The sequence below is a fragment of the Hypanus sabinus genome, chromosome 4 (assembly GCF_030144855.1).
Source record: "Hypanus sabinus isolate sHypSab1 chromosome 4, sHypSab1.hap1, whole genome shotgun sequence".
Classification (NCBI taxonomy): domain Eukaryota; kingdom Metazoa; phylum Chordata; class Chondrichthyes; order Myliobatiformes; family Dasyatidae; genus Hypanus; species Hypanus sabinus.
Genome location: NC_082709.1, coordinates 49,202,629 through 49,229,374, shown reverse-complemented (window position 1 = coordinate 49,229,374; position 26,746 = coordinate 49,202,629). Strand labels below are relative to the sequence as shown.

The 26,746-nt window shown below is 40.3% G+C and overlaps 1 protein-coding gene and 1 long non-coding RNA gene across 4 annotated transcripts in view; both read right to left on the bottom strand.

Annotated features, from left to right (window-relative positions):
• Window positions 1–7,389: 7,389 nt before the first annotated feature.
• LOC132392744 (uncharacterized) lies at window positions 7,390–11,599 on the bottom strand. Its single transcript, XR_009511637.1, has 3 exons — window positions 11,444–11,599; window positions 10,185–10,207; window positions 7,390–7,652 (listed from the first exon to the last, which is right to left on the bottom strand). It is a non-coding gene; the product is annotated as an uncharacterized LOC132392744 (long non-coding RNA).
• A 7,904-nt stretch (window positions 11,600–19,503) lies between these two features.
• Window positions 19,504–26,746, bottom strand: part of pikfyve (phosphoinositide kinase, FYVE finger containing) — a 105,654-nt gene continuing 98,411 nt past the window's right edge. For all 3 annotated transcript variants that reach the window (XM_059967046.1, XM_059967047.1, XM_059967048.1), the window contains 5 exons: window positions 25,854–25,957; window positions 24,622–24,750; window positions 23,915–24,176; window positions 23,310–23,384; window positions 19,504–22,029 (listed from right to left, as the gene is read on the bottom strand). In XM_059967046.1, coding sequence (XP_059823029.1) covers window positions 21,914–22,029; window positions 23,310–23,384; window positions 23,915–24,176; window positions 24,622–24,750; window positions 25,854–25,957 — 686 coding nt within the window. In that variant the 3' untranslated portion in view covers window positions 19,504–21,913. The remainder of the gene's footprint in view (window positions 22,030–23,309; window positions 23,385–23,914; window positions 24,177–24,621; window positions 24,751–25,853; window positions 25,958–26,746) is intronic.

Sequence of the window (26,746 nt, the reverse complement as noted above, 5' to 3'; positions counted from 1 at the left end):
AAGCAGATACAATGAAAGATGTACCTTAAATTTTGGGAATTGTCCAAACAACTCCAGGCATTGGACTTCCCATTTGTGATTTACCAGAGATGGCCAGAAATCCCAGTGGCAAGAATGTGCCTGTGGTTTCCTATAGGTAGAAGTAAACTCCAGGGCCTACATGGTAGAAGTACGCATCAGAAGCTTCACAGTGTTCTCGAACTAGATCCTTTGGTCATGTAGCACAAGTCAAATGACCCAGGCAAAAGTTTAGTTTATTCTGCATCATTAAGACAGCCACCACTTATATTTGTCATGCTGAAAAGGAACAAATTCTCTTGATACAATTTTCACTGATAATACAGACCAAGTGAATTATTGTTCATTCAAATTTAAAAATCCAGCACTAGTGCAACAGAAGCAACACATTTCACATTAGTCGAGAAGTGTTACAAGTAGACTAGAGTTCCTCCAGTGTTTTGTGTTGCTCCAGATTTCCAGTATTTGCATCTTCCGTCAAGTCACCAGTATGTGATCAGAGAAATATTCAAGGATACCACTGAATTGTGGAAATCCCTAGATAAGATCACTCAGTAGCATTCAGGATGGAACTGCAATTGAATCTCTCCATTCGGAGCACCACATAATAGTGCATAGAACAGTACATCACAGGAACAAGCCCTTCAGTCCACTATCTAACTGTGGTTAAGCACTGCTCCAATGCCATACCTCAGTTTGCTGATGACACCACTGTCATTGGCCAAATCAAAAGTGGTGACAAATCAGCATAAAGGAGGGAGATTGAAAAACTGTGAGTAGTGCTACAACAACCTCTTACTCAATGTCAAACAAGACCAAGGAGCTGATTGTCGTCTTTAGAAGGAGAAAACTGGAAGCCCCTGAGCTCTTCCACAAATTGCCTCCTGTTTGAACCAAAAAGTTCAAATTTTGACTTGTCAGTCCAGAGCACTTGCTGCCATTGTTCAGCACTTCAGTCCTTGGGCTTTTGCATGTAGGCGAGGTTCTTGGCTGTGTTTCCACTTTGGAGGAATGACTTTTTGGCAGCAATTCTTCCACAAAGATCACTTCTGACAGGATTTCTCCTGACTGTAGAAGGGTGTACTTGGGTTCTAGTGGTTTTTGTGAGTTCAGATATGATAGCATTATTGGACAACTGATTTAAAAGGGGTGTTAGCTTGACATATGGCTCATCTGCTGCAATGTTTCCATGGCTGACCACTATATTTCTGGTCTCAATCTTGCCCGTTTCTTTGTACTTCTTCAGAAGAGCTTAGATAACCATCTTGAAATTCCTGACTACCATGAAAACTTCTGCTTGGGAGACCTTGCCACCTTGTATCTTGTTATGCTTACTCTTGCCATGTAAGAATTGGAAGGTTAAATTGTCACATCTACCACATCCTCATCTTAGTCTGGTTTGTCTTTTGTCCAGTTTGATTCTTTCTGCACCCATTTATTTAGTTAATCAGCTTAGTTTTGGAAAAAGAATTTGTTCTTTTCTATTGACACACTAATGCAAAAGATAAACATTTAAAACAATTTATATTTAAAAAATTTAGAGTGCCTAATACTTTTAAACAGCACTGTACTTCAATTCCTTTAGTTCTGATTTAATCAAGCTATCCTTTCCACAATTCACACAAAATGCTGGTAGAACACAGCAGGCAGCTTTCCTTGTGTTTGCTCTTCCCACAATTCACTGGCTTTAGCACAAGTATACAGGTGGCATTACCTATGGTTCATATTCTGCATGGAGGACAGTGACCAGTGGTGTTCAAAAGGGATCTGTTCTGGGACCCGTCCTCTTTGTGATTTTTGTAAATGACCTGGATGAAGGAGGGTGGGTTAGTAAATTTGCTGATAAAGATTTGGGAGTGTTGTGGATAGTCCGGAGGGCTGTCAGCAGGTCATCGAAAGGAGGCAAAACTGGGCTGAAGTGGCAGATGGACTTCAACCCAGGTAAGTGTGAAATGGTTCATTTTGGTAGGTCAAATTTGAAGACAGAATATATTATGGTAAGACTCTTGGCAGTGTGGAGGATTTGAGAAATCTTGGGATCAGTGTCCACAGGACACTCAAAGCTACCGTGCAGGTTGACAGTGTTGTCAAAAAGGCATGTGGTGTGATGGCATTCATCAACCGTGGGATTGAGTTAAAGAGCTGTGAGGTAATATTACAGCAATATAAGACCTTGGTCAGACTGTATTCTGTTGAGGTCACCTCACTACAGGAAGGATGTGGATACTATAGAGTGCAGAGAAGATTTACAAGGATTTTGCCTGGATTGGGGAGCACACCTTATGAGAAGAGGTTGAGTGAACTTGGCCTTTTCTCCTTGGAGCAACAGAGGATGAGAGGTGACCTGATAGAGGTGTATAAGATGATGAGGGGCATTGATCGCGTGGACAGCCAGAGGTTTTTTCACAGGGCTGAAATGGCAAACACAAGGGGGCACAGTTTTAAAGTGCTTGGAAGTAAGTACTGAGGGGATAGAACATTGCAGCACAGAAACAGGCCTTCTGGCTGTGCAGAATCATATTTCTGCCTAGTCCCACTGACTTGCACCTGGACCATATCCCTGCATACCCATTATCCATGTACTTGTCCAAGTTTTTCTTAAATGTTAAGTGATCCTGCATTCACCACTTCAACTGGCAACTCATTCCATACTCCCACTACTCCGTGTGAAGCTCCCCGTAATGTTCCCTTTAAACTTTTCCCTTTTCACCCTTAACTTATGTCCTCTTTTTTCCCTCCCCTAGCCTCAGTGGAAAAAGCCTGCTTGCATTCACTCTATCTATACCCATCATAATTTTATACACCTCTATCAAATCTCCCCTCATTCTTCTATGCTCCAGGGAATAAAGTCCTAACCTATTCAACATTTCTCTGTAACTCAGTTTCTCAAGTCCTGGCAACATCCTTGTAAACCTTCTCTGCACTCTTTCAACCTTATTAATATCCTTCCTGTAATTAGGTGATCAAAACTACACACAATACTCCAAAGTCAGCCTCACCAATGTCTTATACAACCTTACCATTACATTCCAACTCTTATACTCAATTCTTTGATTTATAATGGCCAATGTACCAAAAGCTCTCTTTATGACCCTATCTACCTGTGACACCACTTTTAGGGAATTATGTATCAGTATTCCCAGATCCCTCTGTTCTACTGCACTCCTCAGTGTCCTACCATTTACCTTGTATGTTCTACCTTGGTTTGTCCTTCCAAAGTGCAATACCTCACATTTATCTGCATTAACCTCCATCTGCCATTTGTTAGCCCATTTTTCCAGCTGGTCCAAATCCCTCTGCAATCTTTGAAAACCTTCCACACTGTCCACGACACCTCCAATCTTTGTATCAGCAAATTTGCTGATCCAATCTATCACATAATCATCCAGGTCATTGATATGACAAATGACAATGGACCCAGCACTGATCCCTGTGGCACACCACTAGTCACAGGCCTCCACTCAGAGAAGCAATCCTCCACTAACACTCTCTGGCTTCTCTCATTGAGCCTATGTCTAATCCAATTTACTACCTATGTATACCTAGCGACTGAACCTTCCTAACTAACCTCCGTTGTGGGATCTTGTCAAAAGTCTTACTGAAGTCCATGTAGACAACATCCACTGCCTTCCCTTCATCCACTTTCCTGGTAACCTCCTTGAAAAACTCTTAATAGATTTATTAAACATGACCTACCACGCACAAAGCCACGTTGATTCTCCCTAATAAGTCCCTGTCATTCCAAATACTTGTAGATCCTATCTCTTAGTACTTCTTCCAATAATTTACCTACTACAGATGTCAAACTTACCGGCCTATAATTTCCTGGATTACTTTTAGAGCCCGAGATGTCAAGGTTTTTTTTTAAAAGAGAGATTGGTGGGTGCATGGAATGCAATGCCTGCAGCAGGAGTGGAAGAAAACACAATAGGGTATTTTAAGAGCCTCTTGGATAGGTACATGGAGCTTGGAAAAATAGAGGGCTATGCGGTAGGGAAATTCCAGGCAGTTTTAGAGTAGGGTACATAGTTGGGACAACATTGTGGCCTGAAGGGCCTGTAATATAGATTTCCATGTTCTATGTCTCTTCCATCAAATAATGCTTCTAGTGTCATTCCTGTTTTTTTTCCTGTCAGACCATTTCAAACCAGTTACATCAAGCTCAAATCAGACACAAGGATAAGGTTACCTCAGTTTAAGGATACAAGACTACTCTTCTCCAATGAGCATCCCACAAACCATCTCTGATAGGTCTTACTGGTAGGACCTTTGATACATCCACTATTGATCACTTCAATCCAGAAAGACCTTCCACAAAATGATTTTCGTAAGCATTCTATTGTCAACTTATTCGTCGTCCATTGATCACAGAGTGAAGATGCCTGTGTATGTATTTATTTAACGTGTTCTTGATGTTGCACTCCAAGAAGCACACGATACATCACAAATCAACCGATTCCAATGGCATGGAAACCACAACGATTGGAGCTGATAGATTTGTTGCAACCTTCATCCGCCTTCACAGCTGTTGAGATTTAAGTAACTTCATCCACCTGTTCCACCGTTGAGGTCTTGGTCGGATTGTTCTTTGTCAGGGAACTCACCCTCGACCTTACCGCTGTGGGTGAACCTACCAGGAGCTTAGCTCCAGATGGCATAGCTCTTGGGATCTCAGGACCACAAAAGCTTCTCCACCACAAGGTGACAATCCAGAGAGGAACCATAAGGTAAAAAGAACCACTGATCTGTTGCAGCTGGCTGCATTTCAGATTTTTAATTGCTCAGGTCAATGACCTCAACCACCATCTTAAAGCAATTTATCAATCAGTAAGACTTTGTTTCCAGTACATACATGTATAAATCAAAGTAGCTCCAGTATTTAATGAGCATGGCCTAGCTAATTACCTCAATTTTATACTTCTGCATATTACATAGAAAACCTTCAGCACGATATATATTCACAATAACTTTTCACTCTTGCTTCTTCAAAAATCTTCATCTAACAAAAATTCAGCCCCTGCTTCCAGCACCCTTTGGAGAATTGTGCAGATTCCCAAACGTCAAAAATGTTCTCATCCATAAGCCAACTCCCTGTCTTCAAAGACCTCTAATTCTGGGTTCACTCATAAGAAAATATCCTTGACATCCACTCCAATTGATGAATTCTGCAGCTTTCATTTCAAATGACCTATTCTAAATTCAAGCATATACAACTTACACATGCAAACTTCTTTCTTTGAAGAGAATTTACTGTACTCACTCCAAGTGACTACGTTCTGGGAACCCAAAACACAATAGGACTCTAATGAGCAGTATGCTCTGGCAAGTATTATGAAACGGACTAAGGAGTTCAGTATGTAGTTCACTGAAAATAGCACAGCAGTGCACTGACCTTCAATCAGGAGGGAGTACAGGAACTGGAACATTACAACGCATACAAGATGTTGAAGCTGTACTTTTGCTCAGTTATACAAAGGATACTTAATTTTTAACATTTACCTGGATGTTACTTACCAAACCTTGGGGTTATGAGTTACCAAGAATTACGTAGACTAAGTCTTTATGTGGACTGGAATATATATTGAGGGAACTAAAAGATGTACAGTATTAGATCATAAAGGACATAGGCAGGGTGAAAAGTCGTTCCCCCCCCTCCCCCATGGAGGGCATGACAAAGAGGCTAAAGATCAGAGGACAAAGATTTTTTTAAAAAAGGGCAGCATCTGTAATGAGCTCCCAGAAATAGTTGAGGTGGTCACAATTAGGTTTAGACGGTTATGAGCCAAACACAAGCAGAATAGCCTAGCTCACAGGTTTTTGTACTGTGTGACTGCTCAGGTAACCCTTCTCCAATTTGCTGCCAAAACATCATCCCTTCAAATATTAAGAATATCTAGTGCTTTCCTAGTACACCTGACAAACTCTTCATGTATCCAGGAAGGTAGGAGATTTATTCCTTCATATACTCTACTCCAGTTTCCCTAGTGGCTCCATATAACTGAAGTACAAGCACCCTGCTTGAGCATTCAATTAAGTCGAATTTGTTGAACTTGATTTTGAAGATCATGCACTGGGATAATCTGATCTCAGTACTCCATCGTTTCTCCCTAGTCAGATATACCCTTGCTACTCAACAGGTATTTTCCCACAACATTCCATTTACCTACTGTATTATACAAACACCACCCATACAAAATTTTAAATACATCTACTTGATTGCTTTAAGAAAGACCTAACCATTTCAAATCACACCACAAAACCAGGTCTTTTGTTATTTGAGGGCTTGGGATCCATTCAGAACAGTACCCAAAACTCAATAACCTTCCAGACACGCCTAACTTCATTAACCAAACTAATTTTGGTACTCTGCATTATAGATCCTTTCAATTTGCTATCATCTTAAAGATAGGTATGCAAATTTACATTACTGTTCCTATACCTATTTAATGCATACAAAGGCATGGTATACTTGGAACAAAAGGATAGCAATTAGGGAGTCTTCAGTGAATTCGAACCTTTAGAGTACTTGACATATACACAATTCCCAAATGAAATACATTTCGCAACAGATAGGCCTGTTTAATGATTTTTCTTCAAGTACCCCTTTCCTATGCTTATCACATCCAAGCCAAGATTACTGTGTTTGGTGAATCAGCAGTCTTATTACCATTGTATCATAAATGAGGATCGATTATTTGCCTTACTCTTGCTTATGAAACATCAAGAGGTGGCACTTTGAAGACTGAATTAAAATTATTCTGCTGTAGTCCTGCCAGTGTCTTGGCCTGAAACGTCAACTACTTTTTTCCACAAGTACTGCTTGGCTTGCTGAGTTCCTCCAGCATTTTGTGTTGCTCAGATTTCCTGCATCTGCAGATTATTCTACACTTTGGTACATTATTATTGAATCATCCGGTGTTCCTTTACAAGTATAGAAATTAACTTAAAACTAAACTTCTTGCATCTCCTACCCAATCTAAACCATTACTCTCAGCAAATTATCCTTTACGAGCCCAAAATTAGCAGTGCAAAACTGTACTTCCCTGCACAAGCCACTTGACTTGAAGTAAATCTGATATTGACACTTTTACATCTTACTTCAGAATTAAAATTACCACTCAACATGCAATCTGGAATCTACATTAATGCCTTCAACCGACCTGTGCAGATCAATTCTCCACAGTATGACAACCAAAATGCATTTAGTATGAAACATATCCTTGCACAGTAAAAGTGCATGCACATTTAAATGCCATACCAACTTAGCTGATAAGCCATTTCAAGGAAAACCCCACATAGGCTTTGTCTCACTATATATGGCAAGTAAAGGAATAAATTGAGCACATCCCTTTGGGGGACAATGAAACCATGTACAATTGTCTAGTTTATCTTTTATTTTGTAGCTATTATACATCATGGCACAGTACTAAAACAGACCGATGTTCAGGTGTTCAGCTTCTTTCATGACCAGTATCCAAGACGTCCATATATATCGTTGATCTCAGTGGAACAACAAACAGAAGTGTCCAAGAGTCCATTTGCCATGCAAGATTCAACAAAGCCTGATCGGTACTGCACCATCAGCAGTAGTTCACCTGGACCTCTGCCTCATCTTTCGTCTTTTACGCTTCAGCCTGTAAGAAGATCGAAATGATTAATTGGAGACAAAATGAAAAGGATTATAAGCAGGAGGCAAAAATAACTTCTAAACATGAACTACTTGACAACTTTATCAAGGCATATAATGCCTCGAAAAAGTAGACAAGTAATTGAAAAATAAGATTTTTGAGCTAATCTACTGAAAATTGTGCATCATGTCAAATCAAAAACAAAACCAAAAGTATTCATCCCCTTTGCAATTACAATACTCTCTTACCTCAGGTGCAATACTATATTTTACTTACCAAATTTGCTGATGTCAAAAAATTAGAGGATCATCTGTATACCCACCTCCCCTCTATATAGTCCAACAGTATGGTGGATTGAACATTCCAAACCAAAATCCAAGACAAAAGAGCATTCAGAAATTATAGTAGAGAAGCACGAATCTGGACAAGACCATTTCAAAGACATTGAACATAAATACCTTGGAGGTCAGTACAGACCACCATGAAAAAGTGAGAAAAAATAGCCAAACTGCTGAGGTCAGGCCTCCCCTCCAAAAGGAGCTGCCAAAGACTGAAGCCAAGTCACTCAAGTGTGAAGACAGTAACTGCAACTAGAGATGAAATTCATTGGCCTACAATCTCTAAGGCCTTACACAAAATGGGTATTATGGATGAGTGATAAGGAAGAAGCCCTGGCTCACCTCAGACTTCACAAAGCATCACTTAAAAGATATGGTAAAACTGTGGAATGTCTTGAGGCCAGATTAGAAAAAGTGTAACTTTTTGGCCTGAACACTAAGTGGTATAAAATTAATACAGTTCATCAGCCAGATAACATGATTCCTACTGTAAGGTATGCTGGAGGTGGCATCATGCTATGGGATACTTTTCAGCACCAGGGACGGGACATCTGGTCAGGATTGATGTAGATCCCTGCATGGCCCAATCATTCCTGACCTTAACCTGATCAATCTGTTTGCTGTCCACCGCTGCTCCCCAAATAACCTAGCACAGCTTGAACAATTTTGCAAGGAATGGGAATATATTGCTCTATCATGTTGTGCAAAGCTAACAGACTTATCTACAAAGACTCCTAGCTGTAATAGCTGTGAGTGTACTGGGGGGGAGAGAGAGAGGGGGAGGAGATACTTTTGAATTACTGGCATTCCAGAATTTGATCTTTAATGCTGGTTTCAGAGCTCTACTGTGGAAAAAGGAGCATGATGATCATAAATAGAAATTCTCAGTTAAAATGTTCAGACTCCCAGGTTGTATTACTCATTTAAGTGAACTAAAAGGTTGGGGGCTGAATGTTTTTTCAGGGCACTGCAGTCTACAGTAACAAAAGGTTATTCAGCCCATGCTGGCTCCCAGCAAACAAACCATTAGCCATGCGCCCTCTCCTCATCTCCCTGAAACTCAACTTCATCTTCCAAATTTATTCCAACTTTAATTCTTTGTCACCAACTCACACTAACAAGGTAACTTAAAACGAATTAAACTCCCAAATGATATGAAAAGCCAAAAGCTGCAGATGTGAAGATGAAAAATGCCAGAAACACTCAGGTTAGGCAACATCCAGGAACAAGAAATCACTGTCTGGTATGGAGGGGCTACTGCACAGGACCGAAAGAAGCTGCAAAGGTTCTATATCTAGTCGGCACCAGCCTACAAAGTATCCAGGACAGCTTTAGGGAGCGGTGTCTCAGAAAGGCAGCATGCATTATCAACCTCCAGCACCCAAAGCATGCCTTTTTCTCGCTGTTACCATCAGGTAGGAGATACAGAAGCCTGAAGGCACACACTGTGATCCGATTCCTAAATGGACTTTGAAGCTTTGGACACTACCTCACTTTTTTTAATATACAGTATTTGCTTTTGCACATTTTAATAATCTATTCATGTAATTGATTTGTTTATTTATTATGTTGTATTTAATATTTTCCCCTCTCTGCTAGATTATGCATTGCATTGAATTGCTGCTGCTAAAGTTAACAAAGTTAAAGTTAAAGTTAAAATCACATGCTGGGGATAAATCTGGTTCTGATGCCTTTGCTCCAAGACAACACCAGATAGGGGCCACTTTTCTTTCCACAAAGGAGGTCTTCTATGCAAAGTGCTCCCATTATTCTAACCAACACTACTTTAAAAAAGCCAACTTGACTAAAGACAGAGCAGACAAGACATTCAGAATAAACCTTTAAGCAAACACAGGCTGGCACAATACCCAACTCCACATTCCTCAATATCCCTGACAAAGCCACATGAATTTGTCGTTTCCAATTCAATCAGTTTGCAGGAACAGCACTGGATGGCCTTGTGATGCAATCTCATAGTTCTCAATACAACTAAATACGTTCAGTAAGAATTTACTTTTATTCTAAAACATTAGCCTAGTCCATGATCAAAATCTACACCTGGGAAATCTGGACTACACATTTCCAATCTCAATACCTATGAACTTCATGAACATATCAAAAGGCACTTAAAATGTGAAATTAATTGCAATCCACAAAAAAATTCATTTTGCTACATTTCAGTTATCACCATATCACATACCTGCGCATTCGCTTCTTCCGCCACTGAAAAATAAAAACATCAAAAGTTAAAAATGCAATAAACTGCTCGTGGTCTAGCTACAAAATGCCACAGCCAAGAATGTTCACTTCAGCAGGTTAAAAGAACTTCTAAGCTTACCAGGATAGTATGGTGAACTGCTTTGAAGTACTGTACAGACCCTTCAGCCCTCAATGTTGTGCCAATCTTCTAACCTGTTCCAAGATCAATCTAATACTTCTCTCCTATAGAACCCTCATTTATCTATCTACACGCCTCTATAAAAGTTTCTTAAATGTTCTTAATACACCTGCCTCATCGCCATCCAGGGTATTTCACACATCCATCACTCTACTTACCTCTGATGTCCTCTCTATACTTTCTTCCAATCTCCTTAAAAGTATATCCCCTCATACTAGCCAGTTGCGCCCTGGCTATCCCCTCCAACTACACCTCTTATGCGTAATTATTAATTAACTATTTGTGAATAAACCAAAGCATTCCTCTGGGGGCAAAGGTACAAAACACATTACCAACAGCACATATAGAACACATGGCTAAGTATGTAAAGTATGGAAGACATTCTTTTCACCATATCTTAGGTGACAATAATAATCCAATTTTAATTTTACTTTCCTTTGGCCCACATCCATCTAAGTTATTCCTATCCATCTAACCAATTTAAATATCTTAAATACATATACCTCTACCACTTGTAACAACTCCTTACAAACATGTTTTCACAAAGGAGTTTAGGAGTAAACATATAAAGTGAGCGAGTAAAATGTTTTATAGGCGGTGGAGGGAGAGGCACGTGGGGATTATGTTAAAAGTCTCAATGCAAAACACTATTAGCGTGATTGTTCCCAAATACGTCTAAGTGGGAATTAACACATTTTGCCAATTGTACCCTTGAGAAAGCTCTGACTGCCCTAAAAGCACCACATGCAAGCCAGAATTGGGGCAGCAAACACCAAAAGAATGAACCTCACAAACATCCAGCAGTCACCATAGCGACTAACCATCAGGCCACCTACACACGCCAGACCAATTCATACAACCAACCGTAGGACATACAAAATATCCACAGGAGGAACACAGCGGGCCGAGGAGCATTCGTCGGGGTTCGGAGAGGAATAGCCGACGCCCCATCAGGACTCACTAGGCCCAGCACCCCCTATCTGAATAATAGGCCCTGGTCTCGCCCATCAGCCCAGGCCTACGACTGGTGAATAATGTTTTAAATCGATAAAGGTTCTTACCTTGGCTCGCATATCGGCAGGGACCTGCAGAAGAAAAGATAAATGGGGTTAGCGAAGTCGGATGGCTGGACTAAAGGGCCGATACGAGTCGGATTGCGATGGACACAAAGCCCGAGCAACCGCTCACCTGACAACCCGAGTACCGAAAGAAGGAAACGCGCGCGGCTCGCCGGGATATATGCGCATGGCGCATGCGCACCGCCGCTCGGCCTCGCGTGCGCGCACCCCCAAACTCCCGGAAGCGATGCGTGCGCAGTGTTTATCCACAGTTGAAAATAGATGCTTGAAATCTGAAATACCACAACACACAGGAACAAAATATCAAAAATTACGGAAGGGTCTATCCTATAAAAGTGAATTCGTGATCTAATTCGCTATCATTCCTGAACATTATCTGGCGGTCTGCAACAGCCTGTTTTCATGTTGTACTATCTTAATGCACCAGTGAATGGAATGATCTGCACAGTTGGCAATGCAAGCAAAATATATCACCTACATTTGACAGTAATATACAGACTAAGAAACTGAATGTTTCAGATCGCAGACTGTTCACCAGCTCTGCCCAGACCGTGAGAGGAGAACTAGTGCACATCTGTAACTGTACCCAGGAGTATTGCATTAACTGCCTTCACAAGATTGTGCAAGCAAGAAGGTTTCATTTGGTAGATTTTTCTAATTCACTGTTAGAGTTAAAAGAAGATGGTGCTGTAAATTACTAGAAATGCTCTTTGCAAGAACTGAGTGCAGGGAGGCCATTAAAAGTTATCGCAAGATCAGATATGATTGGAAAGCCATTGTTTGGTTGATATGGAAGTGATCAGATTTGGGGACTCTATGTCAGAATTTTCTAGATTTTCCAAGAATGGTGCTAACATCTGAGGTATTTCTATATCCTAGATGCCTAGAGTGGGCCCAAGCCTCAGCTCATCATATAAGCGGGGCTCAGACACAAAGCACAGCAGCTGCGCAGTCTCAGCTTCAGCATTCTGGAGAGTGGAGTGAACATCGCAGAAGAACAATAAAAATCAGCCCGACCCTCACCTCTGACTGATAACCTGCCTGTCCAGTCTATCTGGCTGGCCTTTAAGTTGTCCAAACAGTGGACTGCGACTCACATTAGAACTGGGGCCCTGCTACAACGAAAAGCCCCGGGTATAAACCACACCACCCAGCCCAAAGCCATCCTTAAGCTCTCCAAATTGGCTTGGTGGTTAGAAACAACCAACCTCACACACGGGGTGGTTGCTCTTTCAATTTTGATACAGGGCAGCACACAGATGATGCATCTTGCATGTGCGTGTGGCCTCCGTCGGTCGTGGTCGACCATAGGTACTGTGCCTTTGGTAGTCTCTGATTGGAACGGCAGGCTCTGCCACAGTTGCTGCATGTGTAGGGCGTTGTGGAATTCTTGTCCGCTGTGCTCTTCACTCCTCAAACTGACTCAGGATCACTCCTTCGCCTTGCTCTAGGTGTTGCTGAAGAGTACCTCGCCATTTGTTGCGGTCATCTGCTGTATCGTCCCAGCACTCTGTGTTCATTTTTAAGGCTTTCATGTCACGCTTGCAGTCCTTGAAGTGAAGCTGGGGTCTACCAACATTCCTCTTGCCTGTTGCCAGTTCTCCATAGAGGATATCCTTTGTCAGTCTACCATCCTTCATTCAACAGGCGTGGCCCAGCCAGCGCAGTCTGCGTTGTCTTAAAAGTGTGAACATTGTGGGAAGTCCAGTGCGGGAGGGGACCTCAGAGTTTGGGGCTTTGTCTCTCCAGGTGATGCCGAGGATGCGGTGAAGAAAACTATTGAGTTTCCTCTCCTGCCTGGAGTAGATGGTCCAAGGCTCACTACCATACAGAAGGGTGTTGCTAACGCATGCATTGTACACAACTCCTGTATGCATGCGTTATCCTGCATGACAATACTTAATATTTACATTTCATAGTCTTATCATGTAGAAGGTAGCCGTTCTGCACATTGTGGCTATATGGAATCTCAGAGCAATTCCACGAGTTCCATTCCTCACACTTCTCCGTAATCTAATCTCTCTCACATGCCTATTAACTTCCCATTCCTTCACAATTCTCATACCACCCTCCAGCACTTCAAGGCCATAAAGACATAGTAGCAAATTTGGACCATTCAGCCCATTGAGTCTGCTCTGCCATTCCATCATGGCTGATCCCAGATAGCAAATAATGCCATACACCTGCCTTCACGCCATATCCTTAGATGTTCAGGAAATGATTAACTTCCAACTTAATTATATGGACTTGGCCATGGCCTCCAACGCAGTCTGTGGCAGAGCATTCTACAGATTCACCACTCTTGCCAAAATAAATTCCTCCTTACCTCTGTTCCAAAGGGTCGCCCCTCAGTTTTGAGTCTGTGCCCTCTAGTTCCAGAAACCCCCTCTAAGGGAAACATCTAGTCCTTTCACCATTTGGTAGGCTTCAATGAGATGCCCGCGCATTCTTCCAGATTCCAGTGAGTACAGGCCCAAAGCTGCCAAACGCATCTCATATGTTAACCCTTCATTTCCCAAATAATCCTTGTGAACCTCCTCTGGACTCTCTCCAATGACAACAATTCCTTTCCAAGATATGGGGCCCAGAACTGTTGACAATACTCCAAGTCTGGCCTGACTAGTGTCTTATAAAGGTTCAGCATTATCTCCTTGCTTTTATATTCGATTCCCCTTGAAATAAATGCCAACATTGCATTTGCCATCTTTACCACAGAGTCAACCAGTAAATTAACTTTCTGGGAGTCTTGCAAGAGAACTCTGAAGTTCCTCTGCACCCCTGATGTTTGAACCTTCTCCCCATTTAGATAATAGTCCGCACTATTCTTCCTTTTACCAAAACGCATTATCATACATTTCCCAACATTATATTCCATCTGCCACATTTTTGCCCATTCTTCCAATTTGTCTAAGCCCTGCTGCAATCACATTGCTTCCTTGGCACTTCCTAGCCCTCCACCTATTTTCATACCATCCGCAAACTTTGCCACAGAGCCAGGAGACTTCCTAGCCCACATAGCTTAAAATGTGGGAGAAAATCAAAGCAGCTGAGAGAAATCCACACAGTTGCAAAAGAGGATGCTGACAGTGGCAAAGTAATTGGTCAATAGGTTCAGGGGATTTCCCATTGGCAGTACTTCTCCAGTTAATTGAGATAGCTACTGTTGTTTCTGCACTGTTTTTATATGGCGACTCATTCAGAGGGAGGGAAAAGACAGCTTAAAGAATAGGAAAAAATTGTTGATGATACAATCCAAATGATAATGAAAGGCTTGAAAAGTTCTGGACTGCAGTTATGGCACAATGCTGGGTGTTGGGAGTTGTGCCACAGTGCAATCAGCAAATAATTAGCAAATACTCCACTTCCTCAAAATACAGTTTTACAAAGTTAATAGTGGAGTAAAGCAAATCACCCAACAAACTATGGAGGTTTGCAACTGACCTTCTAGAAAATGACTTCTAATTTGAGGACAAGACTCAAAGATACTAACATCCATTTCTTACCATCTTGCATACTGAAAAGCCACTTGCTGAAGTGTTAAAGAAAATGCAAATATGCAAATACCGTTCATACGTTATATTGTAGAAATTTAATCTAACTGTGCAACACTTTAACCCGTACAACGGGTTTCTTTGGCAGTTTAACGGGGGCACGACTGCGCAAGTGCATGTAAGTTGGACCGCGAGGCAGCGTAAGTATTTAAAGTGAACAGTTTGTGGAAGTAGGTCATTTTCTTCGGCAGTTTAAACGGGAGCGCGACTGCGCAAGCGCGTGTAAGTTGGACTGTGAGGCAGCGGTAGTATTTATAGAGAACAGTAGACGGAGCGGGCGACGGAGTAGAGGGGGATAGAGTAGGAAGGCTTTGTCTCGAGAGGCTTCGGCAAGCAGAGGCTGAGGACGAGCTTCACTCCAAGTGAGGTAAGGCCGAGTAAGTTCCTTTCAAAGGAGAAAGTTTCAAAAGTTGAGGCAAGTATTGGGTAGGTCATGGCAGCTGAGATCGTCCCCGTGGTTTGTACATCCTGCAGCATGTGGGAAATCGGGGATACTTCCAGTGTCCCTGACAACTACGTGTGCAGGAAATGTGTCCAGCTGCAACTTCTGGCAGACCGCATTGAGCGTCTGGAGCTGCGATTGGATTCATACTGGAGCATCCGCGATGCTGAGAAAGTCGTGAATACCACATTTAGTGAGTTGGCCACACAGCAGGTAAGGGCTACACAGGCAGAAAGGGAAGGGGTGGCCACTAGACAGCGTAACAGTAGGCAGGTAGTGCAGGAGTCCCCTGAGGTCATCTCGCTCCTAAACAGATATACTGTTTTGGATACTGTTGGGGGAAATGTCTCATCAGGGAAAGGCAACAGCAGCCGAGTTCATTGCACCATGGGTAGCTCTGTGGCACAGGAGGGAAGGAAAAGGAGTGCGAGAGCTATAGTGATAGGGGATTCAATTGTAAGGGGAATAGATAGGCGTTTCTCCGGCCGCAAATGAGACTCCAGGATGGTATGTTGCCTCCCTGGTGCAAGGGTCAAGGATGTCTCTGAGCAGCTGCAGGACATTCTGGAATGGGAGGGTGAACAGCCAGTGGTCGTGGTGCACATAGGTACTAACGATATAGTTAAAAATCGGGATGAGGCCTTACAAGGTGAATTTAGGGAGTTAGGAGATAAACTAAAAAGTAGGACCACAAAGGTAATAATCTCCAGATTACTACCAGTACCACATGCTAGTCAGATTAGAAATAGGAGGATATTTCAGATGAATACGTGGCTTGAAAAAAGGTGCAAGGGTGAGGGATTCAAATTTCTGGGGCATTGGAACCAGTTCTGGGGGAGGTGGGACCGGTATAAACAGGATGGTCTGCACCTGGACTGGAACCAATGTCCTAGGGGGAGCATTTGCTACTGCTGTTCAGGAGGCTTTAAACTAATGTGGCAGGGGGATGGGAACCAGTGCAGAGAGACAGAGGGGTGTAAAATGAGGGTAGAAGCAAAAAGTAGTAAGGTGAAAAGTAAAAGTGGCAGTAAAAGTAAAAGAACCAACTAGAGAGCAGGCCATTCTAGATTGGGTATTGAGCAATGAAGAAGGGTTAATTAGCAATCTTGTCGTGCGAGGCCCCTTGGGTAAGAGTGACCATAATATGGTGGAATTCTTCAATAAGATGGAGAGTGACATAGTTAATTCAAGAACAAAGGTTCTGAATTTAAAGAAGGGTAACTTTGAAGGTATGAGACGGGAATTAGCTAAGATAGACTGGCAAATGATACATAAAGGGTTGACGGTGGATATGCAATAGAAAGCATTTAAAGATCGCATGGATGAAATGCAGCAATTATTCATCCCAGTTTGGCAAAAGAATAAACCAGGGAAGGTAGTGCACCCATGGCTGACAAGGGAAATTAGGGATAGTATCAAGTCCAAAGAAGAAACATATAAATTAGCAAAAAAAAAGCGGCACACCTGAGGACTGGGAGAAATTCAGAGACCAGTAGAGGAGGACAAAGGGCTTAATTAGGAAAGGGAAAAAAGATTATGAGAGAAAGCTGGCAGGGAACATAAAAACTGACTGTAAAAGCTTTTATAGATATGTGAAAAGAAAAAGATTGGAAAAGACAAATGTAGGTCCCTTACAGTCAGAAACAGGTGAATTGATCATAGGGAACAAAGACATGGCAGACCAATTGAATAACTACTTTGGTTCTGTCTTCACTAAGGAGGACATAAATAATCTTCTGGAAATAGTAAGGGACTGAGGGTCTAGTGAGATGGAGGAACTGAGGGAAATACGTTAGTAGGTGATGCACCATCAATAACTCTCTCTGAGACGTAAAGGCAAGATATCGGCTTTTATTGACTGGAAGAAGGAACAAGCAGTGGTTGACCACCATACTACATCCAGGAGACAGAGAGGCCGGGCTCAGACCTCAATCGCCTTTATACAGGGGTCTGTGGGAGGAGCCACAGGAGCAGTCAGCCGGGGGCGTGTCCAGACAGGTATATGTAGTTCACCACAGTAGGGAAGTGGTGTTAGGTAAATTGAAGGGATTAAAGTCAGATAAATCTCCAGGCCAGATGGTCTGCATCCCAGAGTGCTTAAGGAAGTAGCCCAAGAAATAGTGGATGCATTAGCGATAATTTTTCAAAACTCCTTAGATTCTAGATTAGTTCCTGAGGATTGGAGGTTGGCTAATGTAACCCCACTTTTTTAAAAAAGGAGGGAGAAAGAAACTGGGGAATTATAGACCGGTTAGTCTGACATCCGTGGTGGGGAAAATGCTAGAGTCAGTTATCAAAGATGTGATAACAGCACATTTGGAAAGAAGTGAAATCATCGGACAAAGTCAGCATGGATTTGTGAAAGGAAAATCATGTACGACCAATCTTATGGATTTTTCGAAGATGTTAACTAGTAGAGTGGATAGGGGAGAGCCAGTGGATGTGGTATATTTAGATTTTCAAAAGGCTTTTGACAAAAGGTCCCACACAGATTAGTGTGCAAACTTAAAGCACACGGTATTGGGGGTATGGTATTGATGTGGATAGAGAATTGGTTGGCAGACAGAAAGCAAAGAGTGGGAGTAAACAGGACCTTTTCAGAATGGCAGGCAGTGACTAGTGGGGTACCGCAAGGCTCAGTGCTGGGACCCCAGTTGTTTACAATATATATTAATGATTTAGCCGAGGGAATTAAATGCAGCATTTCCAAGTTTGTGGATGACATGAAGCTGGGCGGCGGTGTTAGCTGTGAGGAGGATGCTAAGAGGATGCGGGGTGACTTGGATAAGTTAGGTGAGTGGGTAAATTCATGGCAGATGCAATTTAATGTGGATAAATGTGAGGTTATCCACTTTGGTTGCAGGAACAAGAGAACAGATTATTATCTGAATGGTGGCCGATTATGAAAAAGGGAGGTGCAACGAGACCTGGGTGTCATTGTACACCAGTCATTGAAGGTGGGCATGCAGGTACAGCAGGCGGTGAAAAAGGCAAATGGTATGTTGGCATTCATAGCAAAAGGATTTGAGTACAGGAGCAGGGAGGTTCTACTGCAATTGTACAAAGCCTTGGTGAGACCGCACCTAGAGTATTGTGTGCAGTTTTGGTCCCCTAATCTGAGAAAAGACATTCTTGCCATAGAGGGAGTATAGAGAAGGTTCACCAGATTGATTCCTGGGATGGCAGGACTTTCATGTGAAGAAAGACTGGATCATCTAGGCTTATACTCACTGGAATTTAGTAGATTGAGGGGGGATCTTATTGAAACGTATAAAATTCTAAAGGGTTTGGACAGGCTAGATGCAGGAAGATTGTATCCGATGTTGGGGAAGTTCAGAACGAGCGGTCACAGTTTAAGGATAAAGGGGAAGCCTTTCAGGACTGAGATGAGGAAAAACTTCTTCATGCAGAGAGTGGTGAATCTGTGGAATTCTCTGCCACAGGAATGAGGACGGTTCATTCTCTATATTCAAGAGGAAGTTAGATATGGCCCTTGTGGTTAAAGGAATCGGGGGTATGGAGAGAATGCAGATACAGGGTTCTGAGTTGGATGATCAGCCATGATCATACTGAATGGTGGTGCAGGCTCGAAGGGCCGAATGGCCTACTCCTGCACCTATTTTCTATGTTTCTATGTGCAACTTTAACTCTTTGCATTTCCTCCTCCCAGTACAATCCCAATAGATTCCCGCTCCAATTGTCAAAATTTTCTTGGCCAATGTCCTTTTGGCTTTGAAAGTTGAGAAAACCCTGCCATAGACTGCTGCCTCTCAACCAGCGTAGGTAAAATTCAACCATTGCAATTTTGGTATGAGACAAACTGTATCTGAAGGGTGACAAAAGTGGAAAGTGAAAATGTCCAAACCTTCATGTTCTCTCCCATTGTTATTCCTCTTCTGTTTCTCCGTATCACTTGCTGGTAATGAACTAAAGATCAACTGGATACTATAAAAGCAGAAACTAGAACATCATACATCTCATCAAAGATGACATATAGCTTGCACGTTCTTAAAAGCATAAGGTGAAATGTTACATGTTACATTTGACACTTTTTGCTGATAGCAATTTATTGCATGCACAAGAGATTTAAACATCATCCCAATTATACAATAGATGACTCTTCTAAATTCTCCATAAGTTCACAGACCACATTTCCTACATCACAATTGACAATGTGCTCTTAAATATTCACATAGCACAAATTCCGTTGACATGTCTAGGGAATCAGAGGGAGGAACGTGCAATGTTGCAAGCTCACTCCACTTGTGGAAATTTTGTTTTGGTACCGAAAAAATGAGTTGTGCAATTAAAGCACATTTTATTGATTTAGATGAAGCTAACTGTAGAGTTATGTGAATGCCCCAACAAAATATGGGTCAATGCAACCAATAGCAGAACTCATTTATTCTATTATTTCCAGGAAATTTTACAGATGAGGTACAGCTTCACTATTAATGCATCAGCACTATAATGTCAAATTTCCAGAAAACTAAGGTCCAACATTTCATAAACAGAAAGTGAGTGTAAAAACATCTTTTGAAATTATTGTACTGTTTCAAAAATACCATGTCAGACACAGATAATCTAAAGCTAGCAGCAAAACTTAGGCTGGATATGGTTCCATGGTAGCTTCATAAACCAGAGGAAATGTCTTAATAGTTAATGTTTTGTTGAGAATTATCAAAAGAAAAATATCTTAATTATTTCATATTAATAATAGAAAATGTTATTATATATATATCTGTGTTGAAACATCACTTCATATCTATGTAATATTAATTTGTGGAGATTTTCACTCTCCCTCAATATCAATGAAGATATTCATTAACAGGTGCAGAAACAAACTATTTGGCCCTATAGGCTGGTGGTAGTGTTTGTGCAGTTTATCAGTTTCTGTCTGCCTTTTTTAATTTCACTCTTATCAAACGTGTGTGAGCAGGTGATACATCCCAATAGGGAAGATGAACCCTCTATCTCTGGGACTGCTTGCTGTATATCTATTGACATTAGAGGGGGAATGAGGCACTTTGGCTTGTGGGATAGATGAAGACTACCTTCATGTGTAACAGAAAGAATGAGTATGCAAACCAGCACAAAAACTCACAGAATTTATAGTGTTTAGATTACAAATGTAACTACTAATTACAGAGATTCGGCAGAGTATTTTCTAGCATTTAAATTACATTGTATTTAAATACTGGGGGAAAAATACACTTGCTTTACAAATGTAAATTAAATGCTAGAGAAAAAAAATTCTGCCAAATTTCAGTAATTTGAATGCCCTAGCACTTCACTGAAAAAATCTGAAAGTTTAAAATGGTACTGCATGTGGCCGAACAAAACAAATTTAAAGTCTTCAACAACAAAAAAGTTGAGTAATTTGTCATACTTTTGCTCTTAATATTTTACTGTATTATGCACTATGATCTTTTTTTCAAAAGTATCAATAAAGTTTTGAATAAATTAACCTATTTTGAGCATCATAAAACACCTTCTGGAATCTACTGACAGTATACATTGCTACTCCAGATTTCTGGGGAACGTTTTGGTAATATTTCTCATTAACAAGCCTCTGAAATGAACTTTACCTTGTAATTAAATTCATGTTTTAAATGCAAATAATCTGTTTCTGAACAACTTTTCAAGGTGCACCATTAATAGCTGCTGCATTAACTTGATTTATGATCCTTTCAGGTTTTAGTTCTAAAAGGACACTGCATGAAACAGGAGCACAAGAAAACCCACGACGTTTGCTATTTTCAGCACAATTTACAAATCTATTTCTGTACCCGTGTTAGAGCAATAATATACAAAGTGCAACAATTTAATAAATACTACAATGAAAAGTTCTTTAAAAAGCAAAAATTATGGCAACATCTCTAAATTTTGAGAACTTACTTTGAGCTCCATCTTTCTTGCAGCTGCATATTGCAGTGGGACAGGTAAGTCAACAATGAAATTTATTGTCTCTTACTTACAGCCTAAGTACAAATACTGAAGGAGTAAGTTTTTTTTAAATTGCTCTCACACTCTGGAGAAGCTTTTTAAAAATACCCCGTATATAATATGCTCTTTATAATGTAGAAATTGCAACTACAGTGCACAACTGTGCACGTACTGAATTAATCTGAAAGCAGGTGTATGCTTTTGTCTGATAAACCCTTAATTAATTGAAACATTATCATACAGATTTTTTAAGCACAAAGTAAAACCAAAATATAAGCTTCGCAAGTCTCATTTAATACCCTCAAATTGAACCATTTGAAATACTAAGTACTTTTCCGAAGAACTTTCATTCATCCAAACATAACTTCAAAGTTAAGAATTCTTCAGTGAAACTGGCAAATGATTTCTTCCTGTTTCCATTCAATACTGTAATGAAACATTATTGGTCTGACTCAGTGCAGCTCATGGAATGTTTCCTCTTCATTTACATTCATTCAGTTATGCTTTATCTTTTCAGCAATTCACTCCCAGGCCTGTCCAGTGTTCTGGCACTTTTAGGAAATATTTGTCCATTGCTTCGCAGAACCGTGTTCGGTAAAGTTCTGGGGAAACCACAGTTGGCATTTTCCCTGTGCAAAGAAATTATCAATATTATCAATATAGCATGGAACAGGCCCTTGCAACACAATGAGCCACACTGCCCAGTAAACCACCTAATTAACACCAGCCTAATCACAGGACACTTTACAATCATTAACAAAGCTACTAACTGGTACGTCTTTGGACTGTGGGAGGAAACCGGAGCAGCCAGAGGAAACCCACACACTCATGGGAAGGACATTACAAAGGATGCTGGAATTGAACTCTGATGCCCCAAGCTGTAATAGTGTCACATTAACTGCTATGATACCATGGTGCCCAATTCAAAATTTATATTCAGAACAATATTGAAATGATATGAAAACTAATTGCTTGGAACAAGACATTTAAATAACTAAAAATCTGTAGATCTGAAAAAAATTGTGTATTGAATCATATTTAGTTTTGTGCTGGTCTTGAACTGATTCTGTTTAAATACAGGAAATAGATCTGAAAATTAGTTTTATTTGCCACATGTACATCAATGTCCTGGGGACAGCCTATCAGTGCTTCCAGCACCAACAAACTTGCCCACAACTGACTATCCCCAAACTGTACATCTTTTTGGAATACAGAAGAAGACCGGAACACCTAGAGGAAGCCCACGTGGTTACAGGGAGAACATACAAAACACTTACAAAAATTGACCCTGACCAGTCTGTCGCAAGGTTAACCCCCAGCATTTTGCCGGTACCAATTTTCAGCTGGGTGGATTGGAACAACATGTAGTTAAGTGCCTTGCTCAAGGACACAACATGCTGCCTTGGCTGGGGCTCAAACTCACAACCTTCAGATCGTTAGTCCAACACCTTAACCACTTGGCCAAGCACCACTATGATATACTATAGTACTTGGTTATTCTAACCAAGGAAACCGTTAACATAAACTAAAGACATTTCCAATTGAGTAACAATGAGAGTGAAACTACAAATGTCTTATAACGTAAAATGAGAAGTAGGAAGCACTAGTAAATAACAAAATTTTGATTAAATAAGAACAAAAAGTAATTTGCAAGTAAGATCTGAGTGCCAGATTTTGTGTTTCGTCCATGTTATTCTGGTGAAAAGTATATGGAAAATGTGCTGAATTCTTCTAAAATACTGCATGGATGGATAGTAAGAACTAGAATAAGAATATTATTCCTTGTTTTGCCTCAGTTGGAACACTCTTTGAAGCCTTTAATCCTATACTATATACTTGTTTTTTATTTTGCTTTAATTATTAGCTCTTTTTGTACACAGTGCCTATAAACAATCACTTTTAGACTTACCTTGTCCACCTAAGATGCCTGTGGACTTTACAACCATTTCAAGTTTTTTATCCCAAGTAAATGTCCTGATATAATCTAAATTAAAAAAAACAAGTGTTAGTAAACTATTTTCAGGGAAATAACCTGAGAAGAAAGGCTAAACTTAGAAACAGACTAGTTACTCTTCCAGTGTGACATCTATTGGACTAATGTATCAGGCTCCCTGGGATAAGGATGACCTGACTTATGCAAATCTGACTTTACACAAATTCTAGTTTAATTAATCAATGAATTGGAATAATTATAGTTAGTGTATGTGGAACAATACCACAAATTTAGTTATAAAACTGATGTTTCTGAACTTACAGAGAAACTGGCTTACAGACAGCTCTCAGGAAGGAAACCATGTGTGTGACTATATTCCATTTTGCATGGTCGTTAAAACAAACGGCATCCAAGAAAGTTAAAAATATTTCCCAGACATGCAAGTAGATCCATTATTCTATACAATTTGAATCCAGATTCACCTCAGGTTTATAAAGCAGAGGTAACAATGTTCAAACTGCACTAAAGTTTAATGTTAGCATAACAGGGTAAATTCATAAACCATTATATATTCTACCTACCTATAATTCCTACAACCAACTCATTTTTTGTGTCATCCCGGCCCACAAGGAGGGAATAATCAATGATGAGGTGGCTTGATAGAAAGTATGCATCACTATGAATAGATGCCCGCAGCACAGATTTACAGTGCGATCGAATATATAGAGGATTATCACGAATCATTTTTAAAAAGTTTTCATCCAGTAATACCACATCACATGTTTCCTTTCCAGTTTCTGTTTTAACGTTTCGATTTCTTAACGAACCCTTTAAATCAAAAACCTGTATGAGGAAAAAAAAAACAAGAAGTATTTAAGGACTTTCAAAAACACACACAGGCTTGTCTTTAATAAGAACCTAAGCAGTGAGCATTATGGCAAAACTGCAGAGTTCAAAATCTCCATGGACCGGACATCAGCTAATAGCCCAAAGTTTTGGCATGGATAATGTTTTACAGATATATCATAACATTTCGGCTTATTGAATAGATCAAAATTAAATAACAACCGATGCTACTTGAATTCTAAAGTTAAATACTTTGCTGCCTATATAAACCACAGATTGCTATATCTGAGTGGGGTATATAAGCAGGACATAGCAATTGTTTTTGACAATTCTTTGAATTTCACAGTTCTTCAACATAATCAAAATACAACATCTTATGAAAATGTTTGAATTCGAAACCGAAAGTGAACCCAAGCCATATTCAAATGTTGCTGCTACATACCTGAGCCATTTTTCTTCCATAGAAAAGATTCTCCATGACCAACAGATCCAGCTTTTTCTCAGTATTATTCTGAGAGTTTTTGTAGCCTATTCGATATACCCCCAGAATTTTAGCCAGTGCAGTAGGTCTCTGTATTGCATATTGGAGGAGGGGAGAGGGAAAATTAAATATGTAATGTTAATGCCAAATTAAAATGTACTGCAATATGTAAGAAAGAGTGTACCAGTAGCCCAAACAACATTCCTAATCTGCTCTTTCAGTAAGATCAAGTACAAATTTCTAACTCTAACTTCCCTTCATAATCAAAATTTCACAAACGTCTTGAACTCATTACAGTCCACTAATCTACAGAATTCCAAAAGCAAAAAAAACAGTGAAAAAATATCTTATATCAGACCTAGTTGCCAATCCTTTCTCCTGAGCCCATAGACGCTGCCTGATCTGCTGTGTTCCTCCAGCATTCTGTGGGTTACTTTGTCCCGGGGCATGGTCAACATCTACATTAGCAAGACTCATAAAAATGAGAGAATATATTCCCCATACTACTCAATCTCTCCACAAAGAACAGCCCTATTATTCTTGGAATAAATCTTGCGAATCACTGTTGCATACCCTTCAAATCAAACTTATCCTTCATTTAATAAAGAGACAAAAACTACCCAAGATATGTTGTCCCAGCTAAGGTCTTTGCATTTGTGCCACTGCAGAAACCAATTTACCAACTAATTTTGTTAAATGTCTTATTTGAGGCACGCAATACCATTTGACAGGCAATCCTATCATTTCCCATTCTTTTCTCCTGAATCACTAATTGTAGGCCTTGTGCCAAAGGATGCGTGTCTTCAATGCAACACTATATTGTTGTACAGGAACTATGTTCTAAAGTTGAGACCATTAGCATCAACAGCCAATTAAATTGTAGGATAAGACACTGACTTTACAGGTGATTCCAGGCCTGTATTTTTCACAATAATGAAAATACATTAGTACTTGTTTGCTTTATGTAGCACACATACTACTAATCCCACAAAGAATAATAAATTAGTGATCATTGCCAGGGGGAAACAACTATTCACATTCCCAGCTGCCTCCAGCATTAACTCTTATGTGGGCTAGGTTACTAGAATCAAAAGCCATGTCACAAGAAATTTTTTAAAAACTTGGCATGATAGGTAAATAACTGGCAGAAAAATCTTTGGCTTTTCCCCATTCTCACCACCAGGTGCAATTACCTTTTGCTGAACAGCAGTTATAATGTAATTAAAATAATGAGGAGCAAAATCGAGGAAAGATTGGACTTCCAGGCGCGGCATCTGCTTCAGAATAAAGCGGTCATCTAAAAAAAATTAAAATAAATTCAAGAAATTTATAAAGATATTTGAACTTGAAAAAATTAAAGTCTAACATCCCCAGTAAGCTTTATATAGTTAGACGTTCTTACAAGCACATATTCCAATAATTCAATTTAAAGGGCACTCAAGTTTATTTCAGATACAAGTGGTTCGTTTTGCCTTAATCTAAGATTTTGCGTTAATAAAATCAAAATGACTATGGGGCACTGATCTGTCCCCCATTAATGATCTATGATTACAAAGGTTTATAACTTAGTTTGCCAGGGTAACCTTTTTTTCCAATCTGAGGTTGAAGATAGCTACAGACAGCTTTTTTAAGTATTGATGCTGATTTAGTGTAAATTATCATTAGTTTTATTATTAGCAACATATTAGTTGAAAGAAGATTAGTTCCTTAGTTCTGGAAGAGCCAACTTCCACTGTTACTCTATCACGTAGATTGCCAAAGTCAGCTGAGATTTAAAATGATCTTTTAAACTCGTGTACCATAAAACTAAAATAAAATATTGCAGCACACACAAAGTGCTGGAGGAACTCAGCAGATCAGGCAGCATCTATGGAAGTGAATAAACAGTCGACATTTTGAACCGAGACCCTTCTTCAGGACTGTCTTTTCCAATCTGGAAGGGTGGTCTCAGCCCAAATCGCCAACTATTTATTCATTCCCATAGATTCTGCCTGACCTGCTGAGCTCCAGCATTTTTTGTGTATTGATTTGGACTTCCAGAATCTGGAGAATTTCTCATTTATGAAATACTGCAGCTCTTGTGAGT